General features: G+C 46.5%; 1 protein-coding gene across 9 annotated transcripts in view; it reads right to left on the bottom strand.

The window, feature by feature from the left end:
- The window catches only part of SRGAP2 (SLIT-ROBO Rho GTPase activating protein 2), a 232,804-nt gene that overhangs the window by 49,316 nt on the left and 158,001 nt on the right, over positions 1 to 25,487 (bottom strand). For 7 of the 9 annotated variants that reach the window (XM_047704932.1, XM_047704934.1, XM_047704936.1 and 4 more), the window contains 5 exons: positions 21,450 to 21,665; positions 20,728 to 20,856; positions 12,418 to 12,642; positions 8,611 to 8,712; positions 7,418 to 7,615 (listed from right to left, as the gene is read on the bottom strand). In XM_047704932.1, coding sequence (XP_047560888.1) covers positions 7,418 to 7,615; positions 8,611 to 8,712; positions 12,418 to 12,642; positions 20,728 to 20,856; positions 21,450 to 21,665 — 870 coding nt within the window. The remainder of the gene's footprint in view (positions 1 to 7,417; positions 7,616 to 8,610; positions 8,713 to 12,417; positions 12,643 to 20,727; positions 20,857 to 21,449; positions 21,666 to 25,487) is intronic. The other 2 variants (XM_047704933.1, XM_047704935.1) reach the window with 1 other exon arrangement.

Raw genomic sequence — 25,487 nt, 5'->3', positions numbered from 1 at the left:
TCATTATTCTTTGCATCCCTGATGCTTAGTACCATGCCCAGCTGACAGTAGACATTCAATAAATGCTTGAAGAATGAGGAAAGACACGAACAGTCTCGTTCTCCTCTGAGAGAACCTTCCTCAGTGGTCACAATCCGAGCCCTCAAGTGTAGCCCTACTCTCTCAATTAAGTCTAAAGCAAACAAAAACAAACCCTATACCAAATCATTTCTGTTGCTTTACTTCTGACCTGTTCCCTCTGCTCCTTTGTGCCTGTGCACGAGAACATCTGTGTGACAACAAGACTTCCTTGTCACCTTCCCCTTTCCATCTGCTCCAGCTGCCCGCTCACCTGCTGTCGGTCTTTCCTGGGTGACAGCCTAATCCCCACCCAGTGCCTAAATGTGGTGCTGGGAACAGCACAGCAGGGCCCAGAGGTGGAAAACATTCAGGAAACATCTATTGCTAACATCTCAACCCTCAAAGGCCCCTCTTTGGAAGGTTACCCCAGGAGAATCTAAAGGTTTCCTAATGAGGGAAAAAAAAACTCACCAAGAAAACTGTAACCCTTAAGACAAGACCAGACTGCTCAGAAAAGAGCCAATATTCTCAAAGGAGATGGATGCAAATTCCTTCCTCTCACTCATGTTTCTACTTGTGATTCTGGAAATGAATTTTTCATTCACGTCACAGTTGGAGAGTTAACTCTGGCTATCACTTGGCGAACCATTAAAATAAATAATAATCGGATAAAGATGTATGATGGGTCACCTTTCCAGGTCCCCTGAAATCCTGAAGGATCAAAAACTATGCTGAGGTTGACCTGCATCCCTAAGAGCAGAAATAATGGTTGGAAGTTTTCCATCTAGGTAAGCAGGCGGTGGGAGGGAAAAGCCGTCCCGGAGTTCACAGGCATATTGTCACCTCCCTCTCCCTCCTGTCAGTCAGCCCTGGTCTGTATGAAACAGAAGTTGGGAGAAACGACCTGGCCTTTACTGGCAGAAGACCTCGGTTGCTGACTGGATAGAAAGGAGCCAAGGCAGCTGAAGGCAAGGAAGGCACAAGCGGCTTTCTGATGACTTCTGGAGACCAGCAGGCCATGAAAAGAACTGCTGGGGACGCCTGGGTGGCTCAGTTGCTTAAGCAACTGCCTTCGGCTCAGGTCATGATCCTGGAGTCCCAGCACTGAGTGCCACATCGGGCTCCCCACCCAGCGGGGAGTCTGCTTCTCTCTCTGACCCTCCCCCATCTCAGGTTCTCTCTCTTACTCTCGTTCAAATAAATAAATAAAATCTAGAAGAAAGAAACAAAGAGAGAGGGAGGGAGGGAGGGAGGGAGGAAAGAGCTGCTTATGTGTTATCGCCAAATCCCTTCCTTGGTCAGTAAGGGTCTCTTTCCTCATTCAAAGCATGTTCTGATACAGGTGATTCATTTTTTTCCCTCTCCTTTCCCTGCACCTGCTCTCCTCCCAAACATCCACAAGTAAAGTCACTAACCTTGAGTTGTTATTAAGGGAGAAGAGAAAGGGCAGGGTCCTATTCTAGATCACCAAAATAAAACCAAGTTCTTAATTCACAGTCTGACTGGAGCCATTCCCCAACCTCCACATTTTACACTCAATATTATGAAAACTGAGAATTTCTTCAAAAAGTAGGAAGGGAGGGGTGCCTGGGTGGCTCAGAGGGTTAAGCCGCTGCCTTCGGCTCAGGTCATGATCTCAGAGTCTTGGGATCGAGCCCCGCATCGGGCTCTCTGCTCAGCAGGGAGCCTGCTTCCCCTCTCTCTCTCTCTGCCTGCCTGTCTGCCTACTTGTGCTTTCTCTGTCAAATAAATAAATAAAATCTTAAAAAAAATAAAAAAGTAGGAAGGGAGGCAAAGAGTCTACTGAGTGGTTTGGTTCTGTTTGCCACTAGAAGCCTTCAATTTGGTTTTATGATCTCATTAATTTACTTCTTAACAATTCCTAACTGATTATTAACTGCTGGTGATGAATTTTACTTATTGAAAAGTATTAATGGAACAGTTTTTCTCTCAAGGCCCTTCCTCCCTGACAGACACTTTGTTGCAGCAAAATGAAAGAGCCTTAGTTGAGAAACTGTAGTCCTACCGCTTACCTTGCGAGAGTCACTTACCCCCCATCTGAAGAACCAGGATAATAGTATCTTTCCCCTAAGGCAGTTAGCAGACGGAACAGGATGACAAGCGTGGCCATGATTATGGCTCACGATCCAGACAACCAGCAGGCAGTCAGGAGGATCCCTTCCTTGTACCTGAATCACCCACTCAGACAGCCTAAAAACACAACTTCGCCAAACCTCTTTGTTTTGTGCTAATATTTAAGACAGTGGAATCAAAACAGGTTTCTGATCTTCAGAACAAAAAAGTAAGAGGCACCAAGAATGTTTTTCCAATTAATTTAAAATACCTCTTCCCTTTAGTATGATGGAAGTATAAATCTCATGGGCCCTGTCTATGCCTTAGATTTTTAAAAAATATTATTTATTTGAGAGAGAGAGAGAGAGCATGAGCAGGGAAGAGAGGGAGAGGCAGACCCCCTGCTGAGCAAGAAGCCGATGTGGGACTCAATCCCAGGACCCCGAGATCCTGACCTGAGCCGAAGACAGACGCTCAGCCGACTGAGCCACCAGGTGCCCTCTGCCTTGGATTTAATCTGTGTGAACGGAAGGCCACAAACAACCCTGCTACAAAGGGGTGTGGTGGGTGGGAGGAGGGAGCCGTGTTGAGCCGGCCCCATGCACAGAGACACACGAATGTCATTATAGGGTGGCTGCTTCCCCGCCATCCAGGCACCCTGACATTTCTCTCCTCTTCGTCAGTTTGTAAAGCAGGAAACAGCTGTCAGACAGAATACCTAACAGAGCAGACCTGTAAAACGGCAGGCATCTCCCTCTTTAACTGACGGGGTAGGGGCTCAGTAGGGACTTACTTAGCACACAGTTCCTGAGTGCCTTTAGGAGAGGACCAAGATAAAAAAAAAGATCTTGGACCACACCAGATCTAGGTCTAGAGCACTGCCCCAATGGCCAAGATATCATCTTCTCTCCTGTGTTCTTACCAATTTTGTGCCCAAGAATTCAGGAAGTTTATCTTTATCAGCCATGACCTTTAACTCCTTCTTCACTCCTTCCCCCATATAAGAACCCCATAACAACCCCTCTACAGGGAAATACTTAGGAGAAATGCCAGCCTTATAAATGCCAGCCTTATAAGGCTTTGACAGTCCTGGGCTAAACAGGGAGTGTTACTTCCCACGAGCTGGGACCTGGTTAAATAAAAATGATGGTGAACCCATTCATACAGTGGAATTCTGTGCAGCAATCTAAAAAGGAGGCAGAGCTCTTTGGACTAATATGAAAAAAATTAAGTGAAAAAGGCAAAGTGAAGAATGGTATGAGTTGGGCTACTTCTATTTATACTTCTCGTTATTTGATTTCATTGTATTTCTAATGTAATTCTATCACATTAAAGGATAAGTCAATGGTTGTCTACACAGAGACTATCTCTGGAAGAACACAGAAGAAACCAGTTTCAATCCCTGGCAGAGGGGAGAGGAAGTGAGGCCCAGAGAAGGGGAGGAAGCATGACTTGTTCTGTATGCTGTTTTGAACTCTTTGCATCTCCCCAAATATATATATATATATATATATATATATATATATATATAAAATAAAATATTATATATTTTTTATATTTTGATATATTATATTTTGATATATAATATATATTTTTGATATTTTATATATTTTTATATAATTTTTATATTTTATTTATATATATATTCTATATATATTTTTAATTTCCTTATTTTTAACAATCACAGTAAAAAAAAAAAGCAATGAGATAAAAAGTAGACACTGCTGGGTTGTGTGTTATAAAAGATGAGTGATGCAAAGCCCAGAAGATCAGGAAACATCACCTCACTTAGGGCAAGAGAGAGGAGAAAACTGGGCTGTTTCTGAGCCTTTCTTTCACCTCAGCTTCTTCAGCAGAGAGGACAGAAAGAAGCCAATGGCCTGAGACCAGCTGACCAGAGTTTTAGTTTTATTTATTTACCTATTTAGAGAACATGTGCGTGTGTGGTGGGGGAGGTGGTCGGGGACAGCCAGTGGTGCAGAGGGAGAGAATTCTAAAGAGGCTTCACACTCAGCGTGGAGCCTGTCAAGGGGCTTAATCCTGTGACCCTGAGATCAGGACCTGAACTGAAATCAAGAGTTGGACGCTTAATTGATGTAAGCCACCCAGGCACCCCCCCTCCCCCGAGTTCTAGCTTCAGCTCTTGCTGAGTCCCTTGGAACAGCTACCCAACTTCTCTAGATTGGGGGGTTTTGGTTTTGTTTTGTTTTTTTTTTTTTCATCTTTCAAATGAGAATGTGGTTAGATGATTTCTAAAAATCACTATAAGCTTTTAAATTCCATGTTTACTTTCTTGGGACTCCTGCAAATGACCGACCTTTATAGGACGTGCTTAAATTTCCAATCAATGTCCTCTGGGCAGATCAATTTGATGACAGCCGAGAATGGCAAGACAGCTTTCTAGCAGCCCTCTGGGTTGCTAGGCACACTACCTACAAGTCAAAGCCATGGTAAGGGACCTCTTCCCAACTTTCCAAGGGAAGGGAGCTTCTAGGATGCTCTACTCTGATGTTTCTGAAGGACACAGAAAAAAACAGGGGCGACGTCTGTGGAGGCAGCAGACGAGGAAAAGCATATCTACAGTTCTGTGGGCTTCATACAGTGTGGCAAGCACAGGCAGTCATGCTAATATGCACACCCCTCCTTATTTAAATGTCCATTTTGCCACCCCCCAAAAAGCCCTTTTATCATGAAATGAATTATTTGGTGCATTCCCAGCACCAGTCACAAAAATGATGAACTCTTATACATCGATTACTATAGAAGCCCAGACAAAAAAACGCTCCTGTTAGCCACGGAAATTTGGACATAATTTTGATAAGTAGGCCCTCCGGCCACAAAAGACAGGAAGTGGACTAGGAGCGAAAGGGTGGGCAGGATTTAAGGTCATCGGTTTGGATATGGTCATCCCTGCTCTTACTAAGGGTCAACTTTGAACACATGTCATTGCTTCACTGAAAGCCAGAAAGTAATTCTGACAGTCTTAAATACAGATTTTCATGTCAAAATTTCTTATTTAATAAGAAAAATGGAAATCCGCTGCAATGTAATGAGATTGGGTCATTAAGTAGTGTTATATCTAAGAAGTGCAGACAGACCAGCCAAACAATCCTATTATTAAAAGCCTCTAGAGTGTTCAACAACCTCCCAAGATAAGAAAGCTTGGGGTGGCGAGACAGCCTTCATGATAGACAAGAAGTTCTCGTTCTGTCTAGCCCGGGCTTTGCATGCCTTTATGCTTTGTATAGACTGCTCTTTCCTCAAGGAATGCCATTCTCTGCTTGATTCACTGTCTGGTTCACTCATCCTTCAAGGTCAAGCACAAAAGTCACTTTGTATGAGATGTTTTGCCAACTCCACCCATCCTGGCCATCGTTCACGCGCATATGCACGTAGCTGAAAATTTTCATACTTATTTCTTTGATTGCAAAAATCAACCTATTGTAACTGTTCTGAAACATACAAAGTGAAAATGGAGGTTCTCCCTTCGGATGCCTAATCCCATCATTCCCCTCTGCACCCCGCACTCCCGGCATTCGGAGCTCTAGCACCATGTTTAGCACAAAGAAGATCCTTGATAAGTTATCGATGAGTAATTCAATAATGATTAATGAATAAGTTAATAATGACGGTAGTGACAATAAATTTTCAGCACTTAATGAGCACTCTGTACAGACCAGGCAGTGTGCTAAATATTTTACAAAAAGGATGAATGGGACAAAATATCATTCCCTTATTTCTCTGTGTAGATTTTAGTATTTCACTCATAAAATATTTAAGAATGTTATGATGAAATGAACTGGGAAAATACTAATCGTTTGTTAAATGAAAGCAGATTATAAAGCAGCGTGCATAGCCAACATATCCCACTTTTTGTAACACATTCTAAATACATATTCACGGAGATGTTTGTCTGCGCAGAGAAAAAAACCAGGAAGGGAATACGCCCTAATACTGTTATCTCAAGGTAGTGCGATTACGGATGATTCTTATTTTCTTCCTTTTTGTTTCTAAACTAATATCATATGGATGTTTTACTTCATATAACAAGAAAAAAGTCATTTTAAAAGAATAATACTGTTAAATCACTCCTTTTCAACAGTCTCCTCCAAGATTGAAAAAAAAAATCTAAAGAATTCTTAGTTTTAAGTAAAAAAAACAGATTTCTTTTTTTAGAAAACATAGCAAATCACTAGTGTTCTTAATGGAGAAAGGGCAATGTTCAAAGAAGAATTAAACAAATTGTTCCAGTTGGGAGGAAAAATTCAATTTACTGCATGCAGATTGTGTTTCTTGACTAAAAAACAAGTTAATCCCTCTCATTCAGAATCAGTTTGCACATTCACCAGCTATATTCCATCTCACATCTGTAAATTTAATTTCTCCTTTCTTGGTTGTCAGAAGATGAGAAAATAAATTTTAGTCCAGGCAATGAATCCTACTTGGCAAGCTCAAAATAACTTAATTATTAAAAAAGCAGCACAAAAAACCAGCCAGCAACCTTCCAAAGGACTGCTAACACAACCTGAAAATAATCGGGTCCGTTTGTCTAAGAGAAGAGTGGGATATACACAGATAAGAAAATACAGTGTTTGGAATCCTCTGGAAACCAATGACACTGCACATGACCTGTCCTTTTGAATTTTAGTCATTTTTGTGAAAGATAATTTCCCATCAGCAAAAATTATAAAATAATGTCATCGCATCACCTAGAAGAGATTATCAACTTTAGAAATAAGATACGTGTTAGCCAGAATACATTGGATATAGTTCCCAAGAACTAAGAAATAAAGATCTCCTTTCGTGATCCCCCATGGCCGAGAAGGAAACTTTCCAACAGAAGCCTACTAGCTGGTTAATAAAAATTCTTAAAAAAAGAAAAGAAAAGAAAAGAAAAGAAAAGAGAGGAGAGGAGAGGAGAGGAGAGGAGAGGAGAGGAGAGGAGAGAAAAGAAAAGAAAAGAAAAGAAAAGAAAAGAAAAGAAAAGAAAAGAAAAGAAAAGAAAAGAAAAGAAAAGAAAAGTCTTTCGGGGCAAGGAAAAAAAAGGAAAAGAAATCTTCCTGGCAGTGTACTTGGGAGCACCTTTCTCTTGGGGGATCCCTGTTTGATACCTACAACTTAGAGATATCTGTGTCTTAATTGAAGTTGAGGAATGGTCTCTGAATATGCCCAGATCCAAATTAAGATACTCAAAGTTTGCCCTTCCAAGACTCGACCAGGACTCCGGGTTCCAAGTCTCCCTGTGGGCTGCAGGTGCTCGTCGAGAGCCATCAAGCCCCCTCACCGTAAAATAGAACTGCTCGGTCTCTTGCTGGTTGGCTCTCCTCTTAGCAATGCTGGGCTTGCTCATGAAGGTTTCTGAGACAGTGGACTTGACGGATTCCATAGAGTTGCTGTATTGGAAGCAGTCGGACACGTCAAAATCCTCAACAGTCACAATGTCCTGGATGGTCTGGAGAGTGGCTTCCATCGTCTTCTTTACCTGCCACGACAAGAGCCAATGTAACACATGAGGGACGGGTAAGGGAGAAGTTGGGAGGCGTGGGAAAAGAGGGGCCGGAGGGGACTGGGAGGCTGCTGTCAGAAGGTGCAGCTCTGCTTCCCATCGGACGGTGCTGAGAGAGTGACCACCATCACATGGACTCCGCTCTACAGTGCTCCTCTTTTTACAGAAGACCTAAAACCATCCCCCTCCTCAGGCTCTGTATATGACCCAGCTCTTTTATTTAATGTTGACTTTTTAAGTTTAATATTCGCTCTGGGCTATAACAGAAGTGCTAACAGGGAGAAGAAAACAAATCCAAACCAACCTCATGATGTAAAGAGCTGGTTAAAATGTGAGATGGGCCTGGTCCCACCACGACCCATGCTCTGTTTCATCAGTGGATTGGTTGCCCCATTGGCCAATGAAGTGACCCACCTCCCAGTCCTTCCTGATCCTCCTGGGAAGAATAAGACTGAGATGCCAGGTAAGAAGTCTCCTGAGCACAAAAGAAAGAAGCTGGACAATTAATCACGCTGCCCTTTTGAACTAGCTGTTGAAAGCAAGGATGCTGGGTGCAGAAGGAAGTCCCCCTTTTCTAAGAGGATGGAGATACTTTAAGTGTCAAAGTCAAAGGCCTCTGTTTGTTTGAAAATGCTGGAAAAAGCCAGGCAAGAGGGGGTGGTTTCAGAGACATAATATTGTTCACACAGCTGCCAAGTGCCATTTTGATTAAATGTGTAGGGGGGGGGAAGCATTTCGCAAAAGCTCAAAATAGAGTTCAACCTTTGGCAATGCAAGAGCAACTTCCTGGAGTTCAAGGGCAGGATGTAGCAGAGGGGGGAAATCCAAGGCTACATTTGGCTAGGAAATGTGTGCGGCAGCCCGGACATTCTCTGCATGCTCCTTCCACCTGCTCCCAGATGGGCAGCAAGAAAGAGGTTCAACAGGGAAACTCGGAGGCTGGCTCCGAGTCTCCTAAGCAGGAAACTCACCTCTTCGTTCTCAATCTTCAGAGTGGACAGGCGGGACTGCAGTTGCTGGCATCTCTGGACCAGCTCACTCTGGACAGGCTGCTGGGCACAGAGCTGGGAAGCCTGCCAAGAGAAAGCAACACCAGGTCAGGAAGAGGACACAGTTCTTCTGGCGGTTCCAGAGTCCCATTACTACTAATAAAAGTACTCATGTTCAAGCTGGAAGCCTCACGGTTTCTCTGTGAAAACAAAAACCCCAAGGCAGCATGTGTGAACCTCTGCCAGGACCAAACAGCACAAGGAGGGAATGAGAAGTGGGACGTGTTTGGAAAGACCAGGTCCCTCCATATGGGGCCCATCCCCAGGCTGGTGCCTGGTGGGCTCTGTGGCTCCACAAAAGCCAGCGCTGGGCCAGAGCAGGGTGCTCGGGCGGCCGCAGCGCCACAGACACAATGCTTTGGCAGGGAGGGTTTCCTGCCAGGAGTCCGAGTGGCCACCTCTCCAGCCCCTCCTTCATTCCCCTTCATGGACGAGAGTGAAAGCAGCAGAGAAGTGGGTCAGGAGGCTAGCTTCCGCTGCTGGCACCCAGCATGTGTTTATAAATCTGGGCCATGCATGAGAGCTCTGACTCAACGAGAGAAAGTGTAAAGCCAGGAGCAAGTCCACGGGCTGTGCTCGAGGGCCCCAGAGGGCACAGAATCTGGTGGAACTTGGCACTTTCCAAGAGCCAACCTTCTGCCCCAGGTTCGTACCAGATCTGTGTAGGAGAGGAGTCTGCCCTTCCCCTAAGGACTGCAGTCCACGAGCTTTTCCTTCTCCAAAAAGATGGCTGAGCCACCATCTCCCGATGGGGGCATGGCTGTGGCATGGGCACGAGATCACCCACAGTCTCCAGGATGACAGATGAGGAACAGAAGGCGGGCAGATTAGGAGGCAGGACCCACATGGAGGCAGCTCCTGTCACCTTGCCACCACGTGTCCCTTCGCCTCTTGTCTGCAGAGAGACATCTGGATAGAACCGGTCTCCCTCTTCTTCAGCAATGAGTGGGCACATTCACATGCCCACAGACCATTCTCTTGCTTGGAAGACAAAACCTCTCTTCAAAAGGAGGGGGCTGGGACTTGACCTTTTCCTCCATTGGCTTTTAAGCTCCCAACTGACTTGACCTCCTCCCCCAGCTGAGGGGCTGGCCTGAGCCAGCTCTCAGATCTGAAGAGAGCTGACTTCACTCTGGCTCTTGGATAAGCAGACACAATGGAGAGAGCTCAGTGGCCAGGATGGGTTAGAGCCAAGAGTGAAACTCTCTGGCTGCCTGATGTCACTGGTCAGGCATCCAGAGCCCCACAAGCCTCTGGGGGCACCAAGGGTAGAGCCAAGCCCCTCCTCCTAGTACATCTGAGAGTGCTTGGCATCCACTCTCTGCCGAGCGCCCCCAGAACACCCGTCAGTGTGGGGCCTTGGCCAATTTCAGGGCTTCCGGTCAAAATGCCACCCGAACCTTGGCCCTAGTTCAAGGACTTCCAGGCAGTTCCCTCTTGTTGCTTCCATAGTCTACAGCCAGCCCACACCGGTGGGGATAGACAGGCTGTGGGGACCAAGAGAAACTTGCCTTCTCATCTCTTTTTCTTTTCTATTCCTAGGAAGGCTGGGCTGGAACGCAGAACCTTTGCAAGATCTAGGGCTGACCCTGGCCCCTGCCTGGCTCTGTGGCTGGTCAGCTGTATCACAGGGAGGGAGGGCTGAGGCCAGAGAGTGAACTACTGATTTTAAAGAAACCTAGACCTAGCAGGGAGCACCCACGGAGGGAAAATGGACCTCCACGCCTGTGCCTTTAAGAAGCAGCAGGGCTGCTGATGCATGCCTTGGCAAAGGTCCTCTACCGGGGTGCACGGTAATGTGTTCCAGCTGTGCTCCGCGGTAGGAAACCGAGGCACTGACAAGTCTACGAGGGGGCCCGAGCACCCAGCATTCAGATTCTCCCTTTATGGAGACAAGCTGTTTGGCTCCGAAGGCAACTCAGTCAACACCAGAAAATGTATCACTCCGCTCAGCTGGTCCCAGAGTTCCACTGATTTTTGGGAAGGAATGTCAGTGGCAGCCGGAGGAGGGGACTGGAAGACAAGTTGGACCAGAAACCAGGGCAGGTGAGGAATGGGGCTTCCTGGGGCTCGGTGGCACACCCCCCTCCACACACACCTCTGACTGCACACTCTGCCATTTCACTTCCCCATCTGTTCAGACACTGACATTTCCTAAGTTACAGAAATGGAAACAAACTGTGCATGGTTTGGTTTTCCCTGAGGAGGGGAAAGAAATCATCTCTATATTTTTGTCTTTAGGATAGAAATGTCCCATACTCCACTGTGGACTATCGATGACAGCGAATCCTCTAGTAACACTGACAACAGTTGTCATTCTGGGACAGGGGTTTCTAAAAAGCATCTGGATACTAATCCTGTTGGATATACTATTCCCTTGTTGAGAGGACATGGTTGTTTTTCAGTCACCACACATCCCTTCCTCCTTCTTCTGGCAACTCTGGCCTGACTAGCTTCTGAGGGAACCTCCCACCCCACAACTCAGGTCAGGCATTTTGGAAGAGGGTCTCTCCGACTCCGGGATGGAGCACGTGACTTAGGCATTAGCCAATCAGCCAACTGCAGACACGGATCAGTGGCTCAGGGATAAACACATCAGCCAATCAGAACGAAGAAGACACAGTGAGAGTTTTGTGGGGGTTTCTAGGAGGGAAGCAGATATTCCTTCTACTGGGTTTGGATGTACGAGAAGATTCGGCTGGAAATATAGTCATTTTGCCCTTACGGGAGGAGAGCCTACCTGAGAATAGAGCCAAGATACAAGATATGACGCCGAGAGAAAGAAAAAAAAAAAAAAAAATCGGAGTCTTGATAAATTCCGACTCCTAAATCCAACTGTGCCTGAAGATTTATCTTTCTATTATGTAAGCCTACACAACCTCCTTCCGGTTTAGCCCGGAAGGTAAAGGGTAGCTTCTATCGACAGGAGTAAGGTTCACTCCGATATACATGCAAAACCACCCCAAGTGGAATAAAAGATTCAGAGTAATTAAAACCAAAGAGCTTCTTGTTCCTCTCACTTGGTTTACGCCCTTCTTGTTTCAGTCTTGGAGGGGAAACGTTCAAAACAGGGCCCCCATGTTCCTGTTCCCCAGCCTGGACAGACATCATCAGGCCTCTGGGATGACATCTTAGCTCCTTCTTGTCCATCTTACCCATTCTTTTTTGTTCAATACCCAAGCAAAGCTACACCTTTTATTGCAGTCTTCGAATATCAAGCGAATGAGATCCTTTAGATCTCTGCCAAGTGATGAAGGATGACATCACTATTGCCGCACTTAGCCCTCCGTCCGCGTCAAAAGCCGCGAGTATCTTCCCCATATCAGCTCTTTCTCCAGACTCACCATTTGGAGGCCTTCTCCAAATCTTTCCCTCTTCCCATACTGAACTGTTAGTTTTTATACACCTGCTGTCTTTCACCTCTTCTGATCCCGCTGGACTCCCTGGGTGCCCCTCCCTATGCATATTTCCAACTCTCTCTCCACACACTAGACTGGAATCTCCGTGAGGGCCCTAATCCCCCACATCCACGGTCAAGCCCAGCAGGTGCTCGATCGCTATCTGCTGCTCCGTGGCTATTTGCCGAGTGAGTGGAATGCTCCTCACCCACCTGACCCGAAGCCAGCCCAGGCCTTGCTCTCCCCAGAATAATGTGGCCTCAGTGTATGAATCCAGGAACAAGTGAGCTCACGCCCCTTAGGGAGTGTGGTGATGGGAAGAAGACCTCACCATGTCCCCCATGTGGGGCTGGAACTCAAACTTCATAGGTGGGCAGAAGACATTGTTGTACATCTCCATGAGGCGCTGTTTGTCACTGGTGGCATCCAGGTTCTCTACGGCATTCTCGATGGCATCCAGACCCTCGTGCTTTGACTGCTCCAGATTCAGCTCAGCGGAGAGGAAGGTGCGTAGCGCCCGGTTCAGGCTGGCATGGTAGCCTAAGTCACAACACTGCTGTGGGACGGAGAAGGCACATGAGCAAACCATAGATAGTCCCAAGGCTTGGCAGGAAGACAGGTGGCCCCCCGGGCATCTCTGACCATATCAGAGGGACCGGCTGTGCAGCCGGAAGGCTGACATCCTGACTTCCAGGATCCAGGTGAGATTTCTGGTTTCTACTCCCAATTCAATGGAAGACACACCTCAGGGGACTATAGGCTGACTGGGAAGGAGAGCACTCAATAGGACAGAAGGAAATTATTTCATCACACGCTGCACAGGGCTATCCAGTAAACATGAGAAGAGCTGAGGGTTGAAGGGAATCCTCTTCCACCTTAGGGTTTCTCTGGGGATACCATTATAACAAAATTCAACAATGAAAACACAGCCTGCCACTCCCCGAGGGTCACTGTGGTCAAGTCAGGACATATGAACCAAACCAAGCCACCTCAGCATTTAGGGTTCACAACTCGCAGTGTCTCAAGAGCAGTTCACTTACACCAACACTGAACCCCAGTGAGAGGAGAGGAGAATGGGGAGCAGACCCTGTCGTCTGTCATCACCCCCACCTGCTCCCACCGTTCTAGGACAGGCCTTAGCAGCAGACTCGGATTTAGCATTTAAAAGACAGAAGACTTCTTTAAGTGTCAGTCTTAACTGGGAAAATTCAGACCATGTAAAGGATTCTGATTTTCTAAAGCAAAATGAAAAAAAAAAAAAAAAAAAAGGTATGAGAAAGGCAATAGTATTAAAAAAAAAAAAAAGGGCACTGACAGGAAGTCAAGAACCTTGGGAAAGCCAGCCCCCAACCTTGAACCTGTACCCTCAGCTGCAAAATGAACACATTTGGCCAGGTCGGTGGTTTTCAGGCTGCACATGAGAGCTCTGAGGTTTTTTGTTTTTTGTTTTTGTTTTTTTTAAAGATTGCATCTTTTTTTAAAAGATTTTATTTATTCATTTGACAGATAGAGACCATAAGTAGGCAGAGAAGCAGGCAGAGAGAGAGGAGGAAGCAGGCTCCCCGCTGAGCAGAGAGCCCGACACGGGGCTCGATCCCAAGAACCCGGGATCATGACCGGAGCCAAATGCAGAGGCCTTAACCCACTGAGCCACCCAGGTGCCCCGAGAGCTCTGAGGTTCTATGCCAGTGCTTAGGCTGCCCTTGAGAAGGGGGTAAAAGGGAAGCAACCAGTAGGACTTGGAGCCTCCTATCTCTGGTTCAACCAAACCAGCTCTGCTTTTTTATCTACATAATAGATTGGGGTCCTTTTTAATTTCAGACTTTACTTATTTTTGAGAGAGAAAGAAAGAAAGAGAGTATGAGTTGGGGGAGGGGTAGTGGGAGAAGCAGGCTCCTCACCGAGCGGAGAGACCGATGCGGGACTCAATCTCAGGACTCCAGGATCATGACCTGAGCCAAAGGCGGACACTTAATTGACTGAGCCACCCAGGCGCCCAGTAGATTGGGGCTCTATGTAAGGTCTGATTTGAAGAAAGAATTCTGCTCGAGAAAAAGTCTGAAAATACTTGTAGTAATTATAATCTCTACGGCCCTTCCTCAGCAGTGGCATTTGGTAACTCTATGACAATATTCCCCAACCCTCCCAAAGGACCCCGAGATCCAAATTCCTTGGCCACCCATTATCCCCTCTATTGCCCAAGCAGCTCTGGGATCCAGAACCCGAGAAGAAACGTCAGAGGAGAATCCATGGGTAGAGTCAGACCATCTGCCGGACTGCTATTTCATTCCATAGGCCGGCATCACATTCACTTCCCCCCGCCTCTCCCCTCATCGTGTTCACATTGGGAGCAGCCACGACTGGGGAAGAAAAAGCACGTGGCGTGCCTCCTCCTCCGAGCATCTGACAAGAAGCTCAGCGACAGAGCGCCTGTCGGGCTGGGCTCTGGGTCGCTGCCAACAGGCGCTGGCAGGTGCCTGGCGGCCGTGGAAGAACAGCAGTTACAGCTTAACTAGAGGCGGAGGATGGAAAGACATCAAATCCAGTTGGGAGGGCAGAGCAAATGGAAGCGAGACAAAAGCAGCTGATTGGGAGACTTCATGTGCAGGAGCCCTTCCTCCTCTGAAAGGCGCTGCTGGGCTAGCCAGGCTGCCCTTGAACTTGCAAACCTTCCAGACGAGCCCTGCACAGATGCTGATGATGAGCTGGGTGCCTGCGAGTCTGTGAACAGAAGTAAGGCAGCACGCAGGGCTGAGCGAGTGGGGAGCTCTTTAGTGCAGGAGAGAATGGGGGGGCGGGGTACCCTTCCTCACCTTTGTATTTCTGGTGACTCCGTTCTCTCCACCTCTGCCCCGATTCACACCTGTATCCCACACCAGTGCTTTCTGCCTCACTGTCTTCAAAGATGGCTTTTGTTAGGCCACTCCCCTGCTGAAGAACCCACAGAAGCTTTCAGCGTTCAAACCTTGCTCAGTTTGGGAATTTAAAAATACCTCTTTTTTTCACTCGGTATGCTTACCGTCTGCCCAACGCATGCTAAGTGCTTTATGTACGTTCTACGTCTGAATCCTCATACTAATCCCAGCGAGGCTGGTATTATCTTCATTTCCCAGACCAGAACGGTGAGGCGAGGTCACCAGCCAGAACTAATTCTCATCTGTCTTGCAGTCTGGCCATCGATATCATCTCCGTCCGTTCCCTTCCTCAGGCTCTAACCAAGGACATGCTCCTGCTTAGGGCAGAGTATGGGAGAGCAGCAGGCCTCAAGTCAGCTGCACGACCCGGAGCGAGCAATTTAACCTCTCTCAGCCTCCCCTGGGGACAACACCGGCCTCACCCGTTGTCTCGAGGCTGGTAACAGGCAATGTCCTGACGCACATCTGGCATCATGCAGACACTTCCACATCAGTCCCCAAGATCCCCAAATCCACTGACCGCTGCCCTTTACCCAGCATCCTGTCTTCTTGACGTATTTCCCGCTCTTCTCTCTTGTTGGAAATGGACTCCATCTTCAAAATCCAAATCAAATCCCCAGCCTCTGGAAAGCCAGCCAGCCCTGCAACCCTGGTATCCACTGAACTTGGCCTCTACTCAGGACCACACCACACCAGCCCTCACAAGACACAGGACACACTCCCTCACTCTGAGACTTACCATTTTCTAGCACCCCCACCAGAAGACAAGCCTCAAAGAGGGCCTGGCCAGCGTCATTCCTTCATGGTAGCAACCCCCACCCAACGAAGCCTTGCTCGTAGTAGGCATTTCATACACATCAGTGGATGGACGAGTGGCCACCGAAGCCCCTTGTATCGCTCACTCCGTGCAGCCTATGGAAGGCAGGGAGCTTTCTCCGGCTGCCTGCTGCCTCCTTGATCTAGCTGTTCTGTAGCTTCTCTGCGCCACTGAGTGGGGGCCTGACTCACAGTGTGCCCTCTGGCTCCTCTGTGCCTCCAGCCAACCAGGGAGACCCAGGATAGGTTTTACAGAGCCTTGGCTATCCACAGATTTCCGCAAGCACGACAGCCGGACACTGAGGCCTTAGCAAAGAAGCAATTTCTGGCAAGGTTAGGTAAACGAGATTTGAATATTTCATCTCTGTTCCCAGGAGAATCCCAGTGAGTGGAGGCAGCACATTATTTTTCCTCACAATGGGGACAAGGTACGTTTTCAGTGGCTTCTGATGAGTTCCGTGGCCATGCCGAGCTCCCCTGGCCATTTCTGGGTTATATAAATGTTTGATGAAAACTCTCTCAGGGGAAATCAAATTTTTATAAGAATTTAATGATAGCCCATCCAGATGTTTGAGGACTTGAGTTGACAGCTCATTAACCCTTTACTAGCTCACGTCCTCACCCAGAGACTCTGGAGAAGGCCTAGAAAAGAAACATGGGTGTTTCATAAGATCCACTTCGAGTTCACACAGAAGGGAAAAATAAATGCCCTTTGTAAGTTTCCTATGAAGCTGCATTCCTTCATGGCCAGCTTGGGTGCTCATGGTGTCATGGATTTTCTCCCAAGGCGCGGAGCCCTCACAAGCCCCCAGCTATGCGTGAGGACAATGCCCTGTTCTTCATTCATCCGTCTGCTCCTGGGTTGGGAAAGCCACAGGAGTACGGGGGAGGAAAGCCACATTCCAACGAGCCTACAGCTCTCAGACTCCATTAAGTCAGCTCAGAGTGTCTTTCTGGCCTGAAGTCAAGGTTTCCTGGTACGTGTCAGATGCCTCATGCGGGTTTCTACAGTCCAAGTTTCAATCTTGTTATATTATAAAATGAAGTCAAAGCCTAGTCCTCGTGTCAGTGTACTGGCACCGACAAAAATAACTTTTCACTTATCCTCAATGCCTTCACACACACTGCCCTTCTGCACCACGAGGAGGGAGGCAGCATGGTGCCCGTGACACAGAGGGCGACAGACGGGCACAAGATTCATCCCCTGTCCTAAAGCAAGTTCTGGATCCTGTCACGATCAGAATGCCAAGGTACCCAGGCTCCCACTCACTCCTGCCCCCACTGCTGGTGTGTGGCCAAGGTGTCCTTTGGCCATTTTTATTGCCTTGATCATCCCGGAAACCACTGATAAGGGCACTAGCAGGGGTGCCGACCAGAAACATCAGGCTTCACAAAAAAGGCCAGGTTTGAAGAGCACGTGCTACAAAACCCCATCTTTGTGACGTCCTACAACGGGCGAAACTAATATATGGTGAAAGAAATCAGAACAGTGGTTGCTTTGGGTGGGGGAGGACTGACTGGGAAGAGAAAAGAAGAACTTTCTGAGGCAATGGAAATATTCTCAGTCTTGACAGAGATGTAGGTTACAAGCATGTCTGAATTTATCCTAACTCTTGAAACTGTAACACTTACTCTCAGGCGGTGTATATAAATTATATCTCTAGGCAGTATTAAAAGACACCAAAAGGAAAAAAAAAAGTCTTGCCTTAGGAAATCACCTTCTTCCTATTCCTTTTACTCCTTTCTTCCTTCAGTGAATATACTATGTGGTCAGCTGTGTATTAAGCACTGTGCGTATGTTTAAAAAAAAGAGAAGTGTTGCCTGGGTGGCTCAGTGGGTTAAACCTCTGCCTTCGGCTCAGGTCATGATCTCAAGGTCCTGGGATCAAGCCCCATATAGGGCCCTCTGCTCAGCGGGGAGCCTGCTTCCCTCTCTCTCTCTGCCTGCTTCTCTGCCTACTTGTGATCTCTCTCTCTCTCTCTGTCAAATAAATAAATAAATAAAATCTTAAAAAAATAAATAAATAAAGAGAAACCTTAGTATATAAAGTTTTTTTTTAAATATATATTTGAATAATCTCTATGCCCAACATGAGGCTTGAACTCACAACCCTGAGATCAAGAGTTGTGTGCTCTCCCAACTGAGCCAGCCAGGTGCCCCAGTTTCTATATTAAGGTAAAGAGAAGACTTGGTTCCCGCCTTCATGGAGCATACAGACACTAAGAAACATTCCTCTGTTCCTAGTGCAGTCACTCAAACTTTTTTTTACTTCCAGCTCCCAGTAAGAAATACATCTTGTCACACACCACCCCCCCAACACACGCCCCTGACAGTTTCACAAAATAAAACTTAATCTAAGTATGATATACCTTAGATATTCTAATTTCCTTCCCATTCTATTCTAGTCTATTCTGTTCTAGTTTATTCATTAAAAAAAAAACAACAACAAGTCAAATGCATAAAAATGATTTCATGACTCCCCCTAATGGAACATGATCTATGGTTTGAAGAACACAGTCCTAGGGCCCCCCGGGCTTCCCTCAGCATTGCAGTTAGCCAGTTTCATAGAAATTATCTTTTCGTAGGTCTATGAACACCTCTGGGTTCAAATTGTTTTAGAGCAAAAATGGGCAAAATGGGCAAAAATGGGCAAAAATGATTTTATACATTTTGTACCCCTGGTGCTAAGCACATAGCCTCATTCCAAATAAATATTTACTTAGCCACATAATGTTACCAGCTTTAAAAAAGAAAAAGAGTAATCAATCTGTCCTCACTTCAGGAAAAATGAAAACAAAACAAACAACAAACACATCAAGAGTGACTCGACTATCTGAGTGGCCTAGAAGGCTACTAACACGGACCCGCCCACAGTAACCTACACCCATACCCGAGCTGAGCGCTAAGGAGGCTGAGAGGATGTTTTTTCATGAAACTTTGTACCATATCCCATGAAGATGGGCTCTAACATCTTCTTTTTAACTGAGAATAAGGTGCAAAATACCTTGCTTCTTGGACTGATTTTTAAAACACCCACGCACATCTGATGGAGGGTCTACGGACTGCAAAAGTGATGACTGATGGAGCTGTAGCCCCTGTCTCCCTCTGAGGTCGGTATTCTGGTGAAAGGGGCAGGAAAGTTGTTGTTCTGGGGGCAAAGAGGTGTGATGGACTGCATGGCCTGATTTTTTTTTTTTTTAAGATTTTATTTATTTGACAGAGATCACAAGTAGGCAGAGAGGCAGGCAGAGAGAGAGGGGGAAGCAGGTTCCCCGCTGAGCAGAGAGCCCGACGCTGGGCTCGATCCCAGGACCCTGAGATCATGACCTGAGCCGAAAGCAGAGGCTTTAACCCACTGAGCCACCCAGGAGCCCCTGATTCTTTTTTTTTTAAACCAAATGTGAGATATATAGCAGAAATGGAACATAAGAAAGAACTGATTCTCTCTCTTGTGCTGAGAACAGGCATCGCTCCAGACAGTGAAGAGCCATTCCCCTCCTGAGGAGAAAGGATCCTGTTTAGCGCTCTGACCTCCACCGAAGGACGGTGCTGAGACTGGCGTCAACAAGCAAAGAGAAGAAAGTGGTGCCTGGAGCAGGCCTAATGGCTCCCCTTACCCGATGGGACCACGACACCCAGGACATGAAGAGGCAGAAGTCTGCAAAATCAAAAGTCCCTGGCTGGAGGAACTAGTTTGGAAAAGTTCCGCAAGCATGTGAAGCCAGATTTCAGCACCAAGATCAAGTCCAGTTCCTCTGTTTGCCGGAGAGAGAGGTGGAGGAGAGGGCAGCACGGCCCAGTTCCAAAACAGGTCAGTACCCAGCCCCAGAGGACCTGAATCTTAGACCAGACCCCAAATGCTGTTGCGAATTGTGGCAGGCTCACTCACTGAGAAACCAAGTCAGGCAAGTGTGCCAGGTCTGGCCAGAAGTTTTTAAAGCCCAGTGGCCACCTGCAGACAGCTAGAGGCAAATATCTGGCTTCCGAGAGGGGACCAGCCTGGGTACACCTGAGTCAGCTGGCTCCTGGCCCCCCACTTTGAAGACGAGAGGGAAAGGTGTATTCCCGCAGCTAGAGTCAGGGCTGGCTCAGGAACTGGGCCAGGTGGGCGTCTGCAAGACTCAATGTAAAGTTTGAAGAAAAGCCGCAGGAGAAGCAAGGCCAAGGTTGACCCATAAGGCAAAAGACAAAAAGCATATCCCTTGTGCCTAATGCGTGCAAAACACATGTGCCTATTTACCGGCTTCTCTCATCATCTTTGCGTCACGAATCAGAATGCACGGGCCACAGGTCAAGGGCATCTAGCTACCTTATTGACCAGGACCCTCAACTGCAGTGTAACTGTGGGCAGGTAACCTTCTTGAGCCCTAGATTCCTAATCTTCAAACTGGAGACAGTAACACTGATCCAGAGGGTGATAGGATAGTCAAATGAAGTAATACTAAGAGACATCAAGTACTATCTAAATGTAAGGCATGGCCTCCTAACTCTGTGACTCTTGCCATTCACGTCTGTGTGCAAGCAGCTGACCCAAAGGAACGGTTCCTGAGAGACAAAAGTGCACTGCAGCTACGAGCGTGAGTTCGTTATCAGACGTCGGGACAAATCTTGCCTCTGTCACTTATTAGCTGACTCTGGGTAAACTCGTCTAAACTCTGAATTTTAAACTGTAAAAACGAAGAAAAGAGTGCCCCCCTCCCAGGATTGCAGTAAGAACCGAATAAGATAAAGTAAAAAGGGTTTCACCTCTTGCCTGGTACATGGCAAGCCCCTAATGGACCACAGCTACTGTCATCGTAATTCTTCTCAAAATGCTCCAAAAGGCCGAGCAACAGAACTGGGCAACACCTGACTAGTTCTCCAAACCTAGGAAAAAGGCGCCCTTGAGCCCCCAGCTTGAAGCACTTACATCAATAAGGTCAGACAGGTCGTGGATGTAGTATTTGAAGACAGATGCATTGGTTGCTTCCAGAGCCAGTAAGTACTCATTCCGGGCTTTAATGGCCTTCAACTTATTCTCTGTGTACTTGGCTTGGCGCTGAAAACAGAACAGAAGTTCAATTCTACTTTTTTTTAAAAGGGGAGATTGTGCTCTAAAAGATGAAAGTACAGTACATTCGAGAACCACAATTGTGCGGCTACTCCCTGTGCGCGTCTGCCTTAAATTGGGTTCTAATTCTGTTTAATGAGATTCAAGGGCATAATGTAGATCAATCCAGGAAAGGTTAATGAGGCTCCCTACTTTAGATGCATGTCCCACTTTGGTTCTATCGGCAAACACTGTTCTCCATCCTTGTACCACCACCCGGAAGAAGGGGTCCCTACATCTGCCCCTGAGTACAGGACATCTGAAGCCCAGCCCTAGGTCTGTGGTCCCTCACCCAGGCTTGGGAGAGGTTTCTTCTGATCCTTATGAATCTGCTACAGGCAAAAACTTGGAGCCCCCACACCCAAGTTCTTCTGGTACCTACAGTGTCTTCCAGAGCAGATAGCAAGGACTCACTTTTGGCCATTAGGCACTAAAGGAGTGAGTTTCTTTGTTCCACTCTTCATAGCACCTACTGGAAAACTCTCAGTCCTGACTTCCACAGTGTTCCTCCCCAGCCCCTACAGTTGCGGATGCATACATACCTTCTCCTTCATCTTCTCAATCTTCTTCACCGAGCTCCTCCGGACGTGCTTCTCTTCAATGCGGACATTGGACGAGGAGTCAGGGGAGCGTGGGGTCTGCCGGTCTTCCTGCTTTACCGATTTTCCAAATTGCTTCTCCTCCTGCTTCTCTGCCTCCTTTAGCTTGCTCTGAGCACTGATGCTGTCGGCATTGTACATGTGATATGTCTTCATGACCTGCAAGACACCCCCGCCCCCGCCCCCAGAGGTCAAGCCAATAGGATCAATTCTCTGCTTTACAGACTACCAGATTCAGCCGGACTCGTGCCACAGGAAGCAACATCCTCACCCCCTTAAGGGAAAGGTTCTTAAGTGTTCCGCTCAGCCAACACTGCATATTAAAGACCACCCCAAAGCACAGGAAAGCAGCATTTGAACGGAGCCAATGTCTTATTATTAAAAGGACTTTATATCTTCCATCATGTGCTATTTACTTCTATTTATCAACACCTGTAATCATGACTCTTTTAAATCAGCTAAGTAATTTCTATCGCTTAGCCAGCTCACAAGGTCAAGTACACAGGATATGTACGTCACCACCACTCGGATCCCAAGAGCAAAGCCCTTCCGTGGCAGGTCAGGAACCCTGAGAGGGCCAGCACAGACAGCGACGGAGTCTCCAGTGTCCAGCACAGACACAGACGGAGTAGTCAATACTTTCGGGACCTTTCAGATACAAAAAGGGGAAGAAGAAAGGCTCCAAAAGCTCCTTCTACTGGCCTCGCATTCTAAGGATCCGTCTGGCCTACTTCATGTGGGTCAAGCACCCTCTCTCACGGGAGCTAATTAGAATAGCAGGGGCAAGAACAATGGTAGCTCTTGTTTCTTGAGCATGTAGTATATGCTTGGCTTTGTGCCAAGTGCTACACACACATTTTCTCATTTCATCCTTACAGTGACCCCGAGATCTAGAAAACAACCCTATGAAGACTGTTAACCCACACACCAATTCAGGTGAGAGCCCAAGAAGGAATAAAACCCACACCGGGTAAAGCTAGAGTTGCCATAGGAAGGAAGTAGTATTAAAGGAGAAAAGAACAATTTTCACATTTCCCACCAAAGCCACTGTCTGGGGGTCCAATCTCTTTTCTTAAAGAGGAGGCAGGGCAGGCTAGAACTTGTGCGTGCTTCCTCCCAAAGGTACGTCCAGCCACGAGGTGCCCGCTCGTCCCTGCTGGAGCTCTCTGTTTCTACACAGGGAGCCTCTGGCTTCTATCTGGGAATTAAAAACGCTGACTACAACCAAGCGAGCTCAAGTTCAAGAGTGCTGACATTTTGATGCCGCATGATCTCTTTGACAGGGAGAAAGAGTATGGGAGCCGGGTACATGTGTGAAGACGCAGGGTGCAGACCGAACAACGGGGAGTAAGGGCATAATACTGACAATGATATCCACCGCTTACCTAGTATGTGCTGCGTGTCAGAGGCTTTATGTGAGTTGTCTCACTGAACCCTCACAACTCCTCCATAAAAGACGTGTGATTATCTCCACTTTTAATGATGGGGAAACTGAGGCACAAAGAGATTAAACCATCCCACCCAATGTCACACCACTCATACATGGCAGAATCAGGATTCAAACTCAGGTCTGTCAGACCACAAAGTCCACATTCTGAGCCACTAGGCACCAGTGTCTTCCTCTGAACAGGACCAGAGCTGGGTTAGCTGGGAGGAAAGGTTAGGTTTAGTCAAGACCGGTTTGAAAAGAGGAGCTGGTTTTATTAGGGCTTTGTGTTAGAGAAGTGGTCCTAAGTGGGGGGTTAATCTGGAGACATTTTTTTTTTTAATAAAGATTTTTATTTGTTTAACACAGAGAGATCACAAGTAGGCAGAGAGGCAGGCAGAGTGAGAGGCGGTGGAAGCAGGCTCCCCGCTGAGCAGAGAGCCCGATGCGGGTCTCGATCCCAGGACCCTGAGATCATGACCTGAGCCGAAGGCAGAGGCTTTAACCCACTGAGCCATCCAGGCGCCCCCTGGAGACATTTTTGATTGTCACACTTGGGAGCTTGCTACTGGCATCTGCTGGACAGAGTCCAGGGAGGCTGCTAACCACCCAGGGTACGGGACAACCCACCACAAAACTGTCTGCCCAAAACATCCATGGTGCTGAGGTTGAGAAATCCTGGTTGGACCTTATGGGTATACTAATCCCTTAGGATCAGCAAGAAGTGGTGGAAAGAATAAAGAATATCGGGACATCGACAAAATCAAAGTTCATTACAGTTTAAATGTCTCATTTTGGATACAGAACTTTTTAAATCTACTCTTCACCTTATTTTCAACCTGACATCATTTTCCATAAGTATAAGATCAACTCTCTACACTCTCTATACTGGTGAAATGATATTTAGTAACTGGTAGCATTAAAAACCTTTCTAAGTAATTCAAACAGTCCCCCAGATTCCAGAGTGATTAGGAAGTGAGGAATAGGCATGTATTATCCAGGCTGAAGAAGGGCAGACTACTTTTTCTTTCTTTTCACCTGAATATGATTCAAAAGCTTGAATGAATAGTTGTAAAAATGACTTTTAAAAAAGTGATTTTCCATTTCACAATGATACAAGAAACACTATGAATGAATATGAGTCAAAAAAGGACTCAAAGGAATAATGCCAAGAAGACAACAATGAAGTAATAAAACTTAGTGATTTATATTGCTCCTTTCCACTGAAGAACTCTCTGTAAAAGAGTAAAACACCACCTAGTCTAGGAAACTATGAGTTCCTAAAGGTAAGCACCACTTCCTCTTTTGTGTTTTCTTCTCTTCTCCACAGTTGGGAAATGTGTCATGTCCACAGTTGACAATTTTACAATCAATGTGGTTGCCTGAATGACTTTGCCTTTATGACACCAAATCTGTCCTCTATGGAAATATGGAAGAAGTATAGCTAGTATCCTTCAACTCAAGGAAAAACTGAGGTACCCAGGGGTCAAAGCTTAAATAAGTGATGCCAAAACAATTGGGAAAAATAGGGAAGTCAAGATAGAACTTGGAGAAATATACATATGTGTGTGTGTGTGTGTGTGTGTGTGTGTGTGTGTGTGTGTGTAGAGAGAGAGAGAGAGAGAGAGAGAGAGAGATTGAGAGAGGCAAATATAAACTAGGGGGAAAACTCGGAAGTCTAAATTCTCAGTTATACAAAGAGAATTCACTTTACTTCAAAAAACAAAATCTTAATTTATGTCATTAGCCCTGTTCTCTCCCCAAGCCACACTAAAATAACAGAAAAGAGTTTTTATTATTATTTCTTAGATATAAACTGAGGAAAATAAAAAGAATGAAAACAGCACATAAAAAGCAGGGAGGCAAGTAGTGAATGATCCACCAAACCCTAAACCAAATGAAGGCAGAGCCAAGAAGCAAGCAGACTTACATCACTGAAGCCCTAAGAGGAACTGGTGGCAGTGGGATGAAGATGGGAGTTAAAACAAGAGAAATTACTGAAAGCCTAGAATTGCTGGACTACCAGATCCCATCCTCTCCCCCTCCAGGGAGGACTAGAGGCACCTTCTCTTATAGAAGGCCTATGCATTGGGAACACCAGGCTCAGCTGAGAATAGGGGTACTGAACTTAAAATAGGAAGATCAACAGAAAATTCTATACTGAACATTGTGATGGCCCTGGCCTCTTACACAACTCAGGCCCCAGACACAGACAGGAAGTCAAAAGAGCCTTGTCTGGGGAATCTGACTGTCCAAGATAAAAACCTAGAACTAGTGATTATCAGGGCTTCCCCAAGGAAACACCAGTCAGATCACCCTACAGTGAAGACCACAGATAGCACAGATCTTTCAACCGGCTTTTCAATGCCTCACTTTAGAATAAGAAAAAGGCAGCTAAGGAGTACCAAAAATTTAAGGAAAATATCTAATATGAAAGGCCAAGACCAAAACAAGCAATTAAGAGAGAACAGAAAGTATACAGAAAGGAGAAAACTTCAAAAGCAATCAATAATATCCCCAGAGAGGTCAATAAAAAACAAAAAGACATCGTGTCA

The sequence above is a fragment of the Lutra lutra genome, chromosome 15 (assembly GCF_902655055.1).
Source record: "Lutra lutra chromosome 15, mLutLut1.2, whole genome shotgun sequence".
In the NCBI taxonomy this organism is placed as follows: Eukaryota; Metazoa; Chordata; class Mammalia; order Carnivora; family Mustelidae; genus Lutra; species Lutra lutra.
This window is presented reverse-complemented; position numbering and strand designations above follow the sequence as displayed.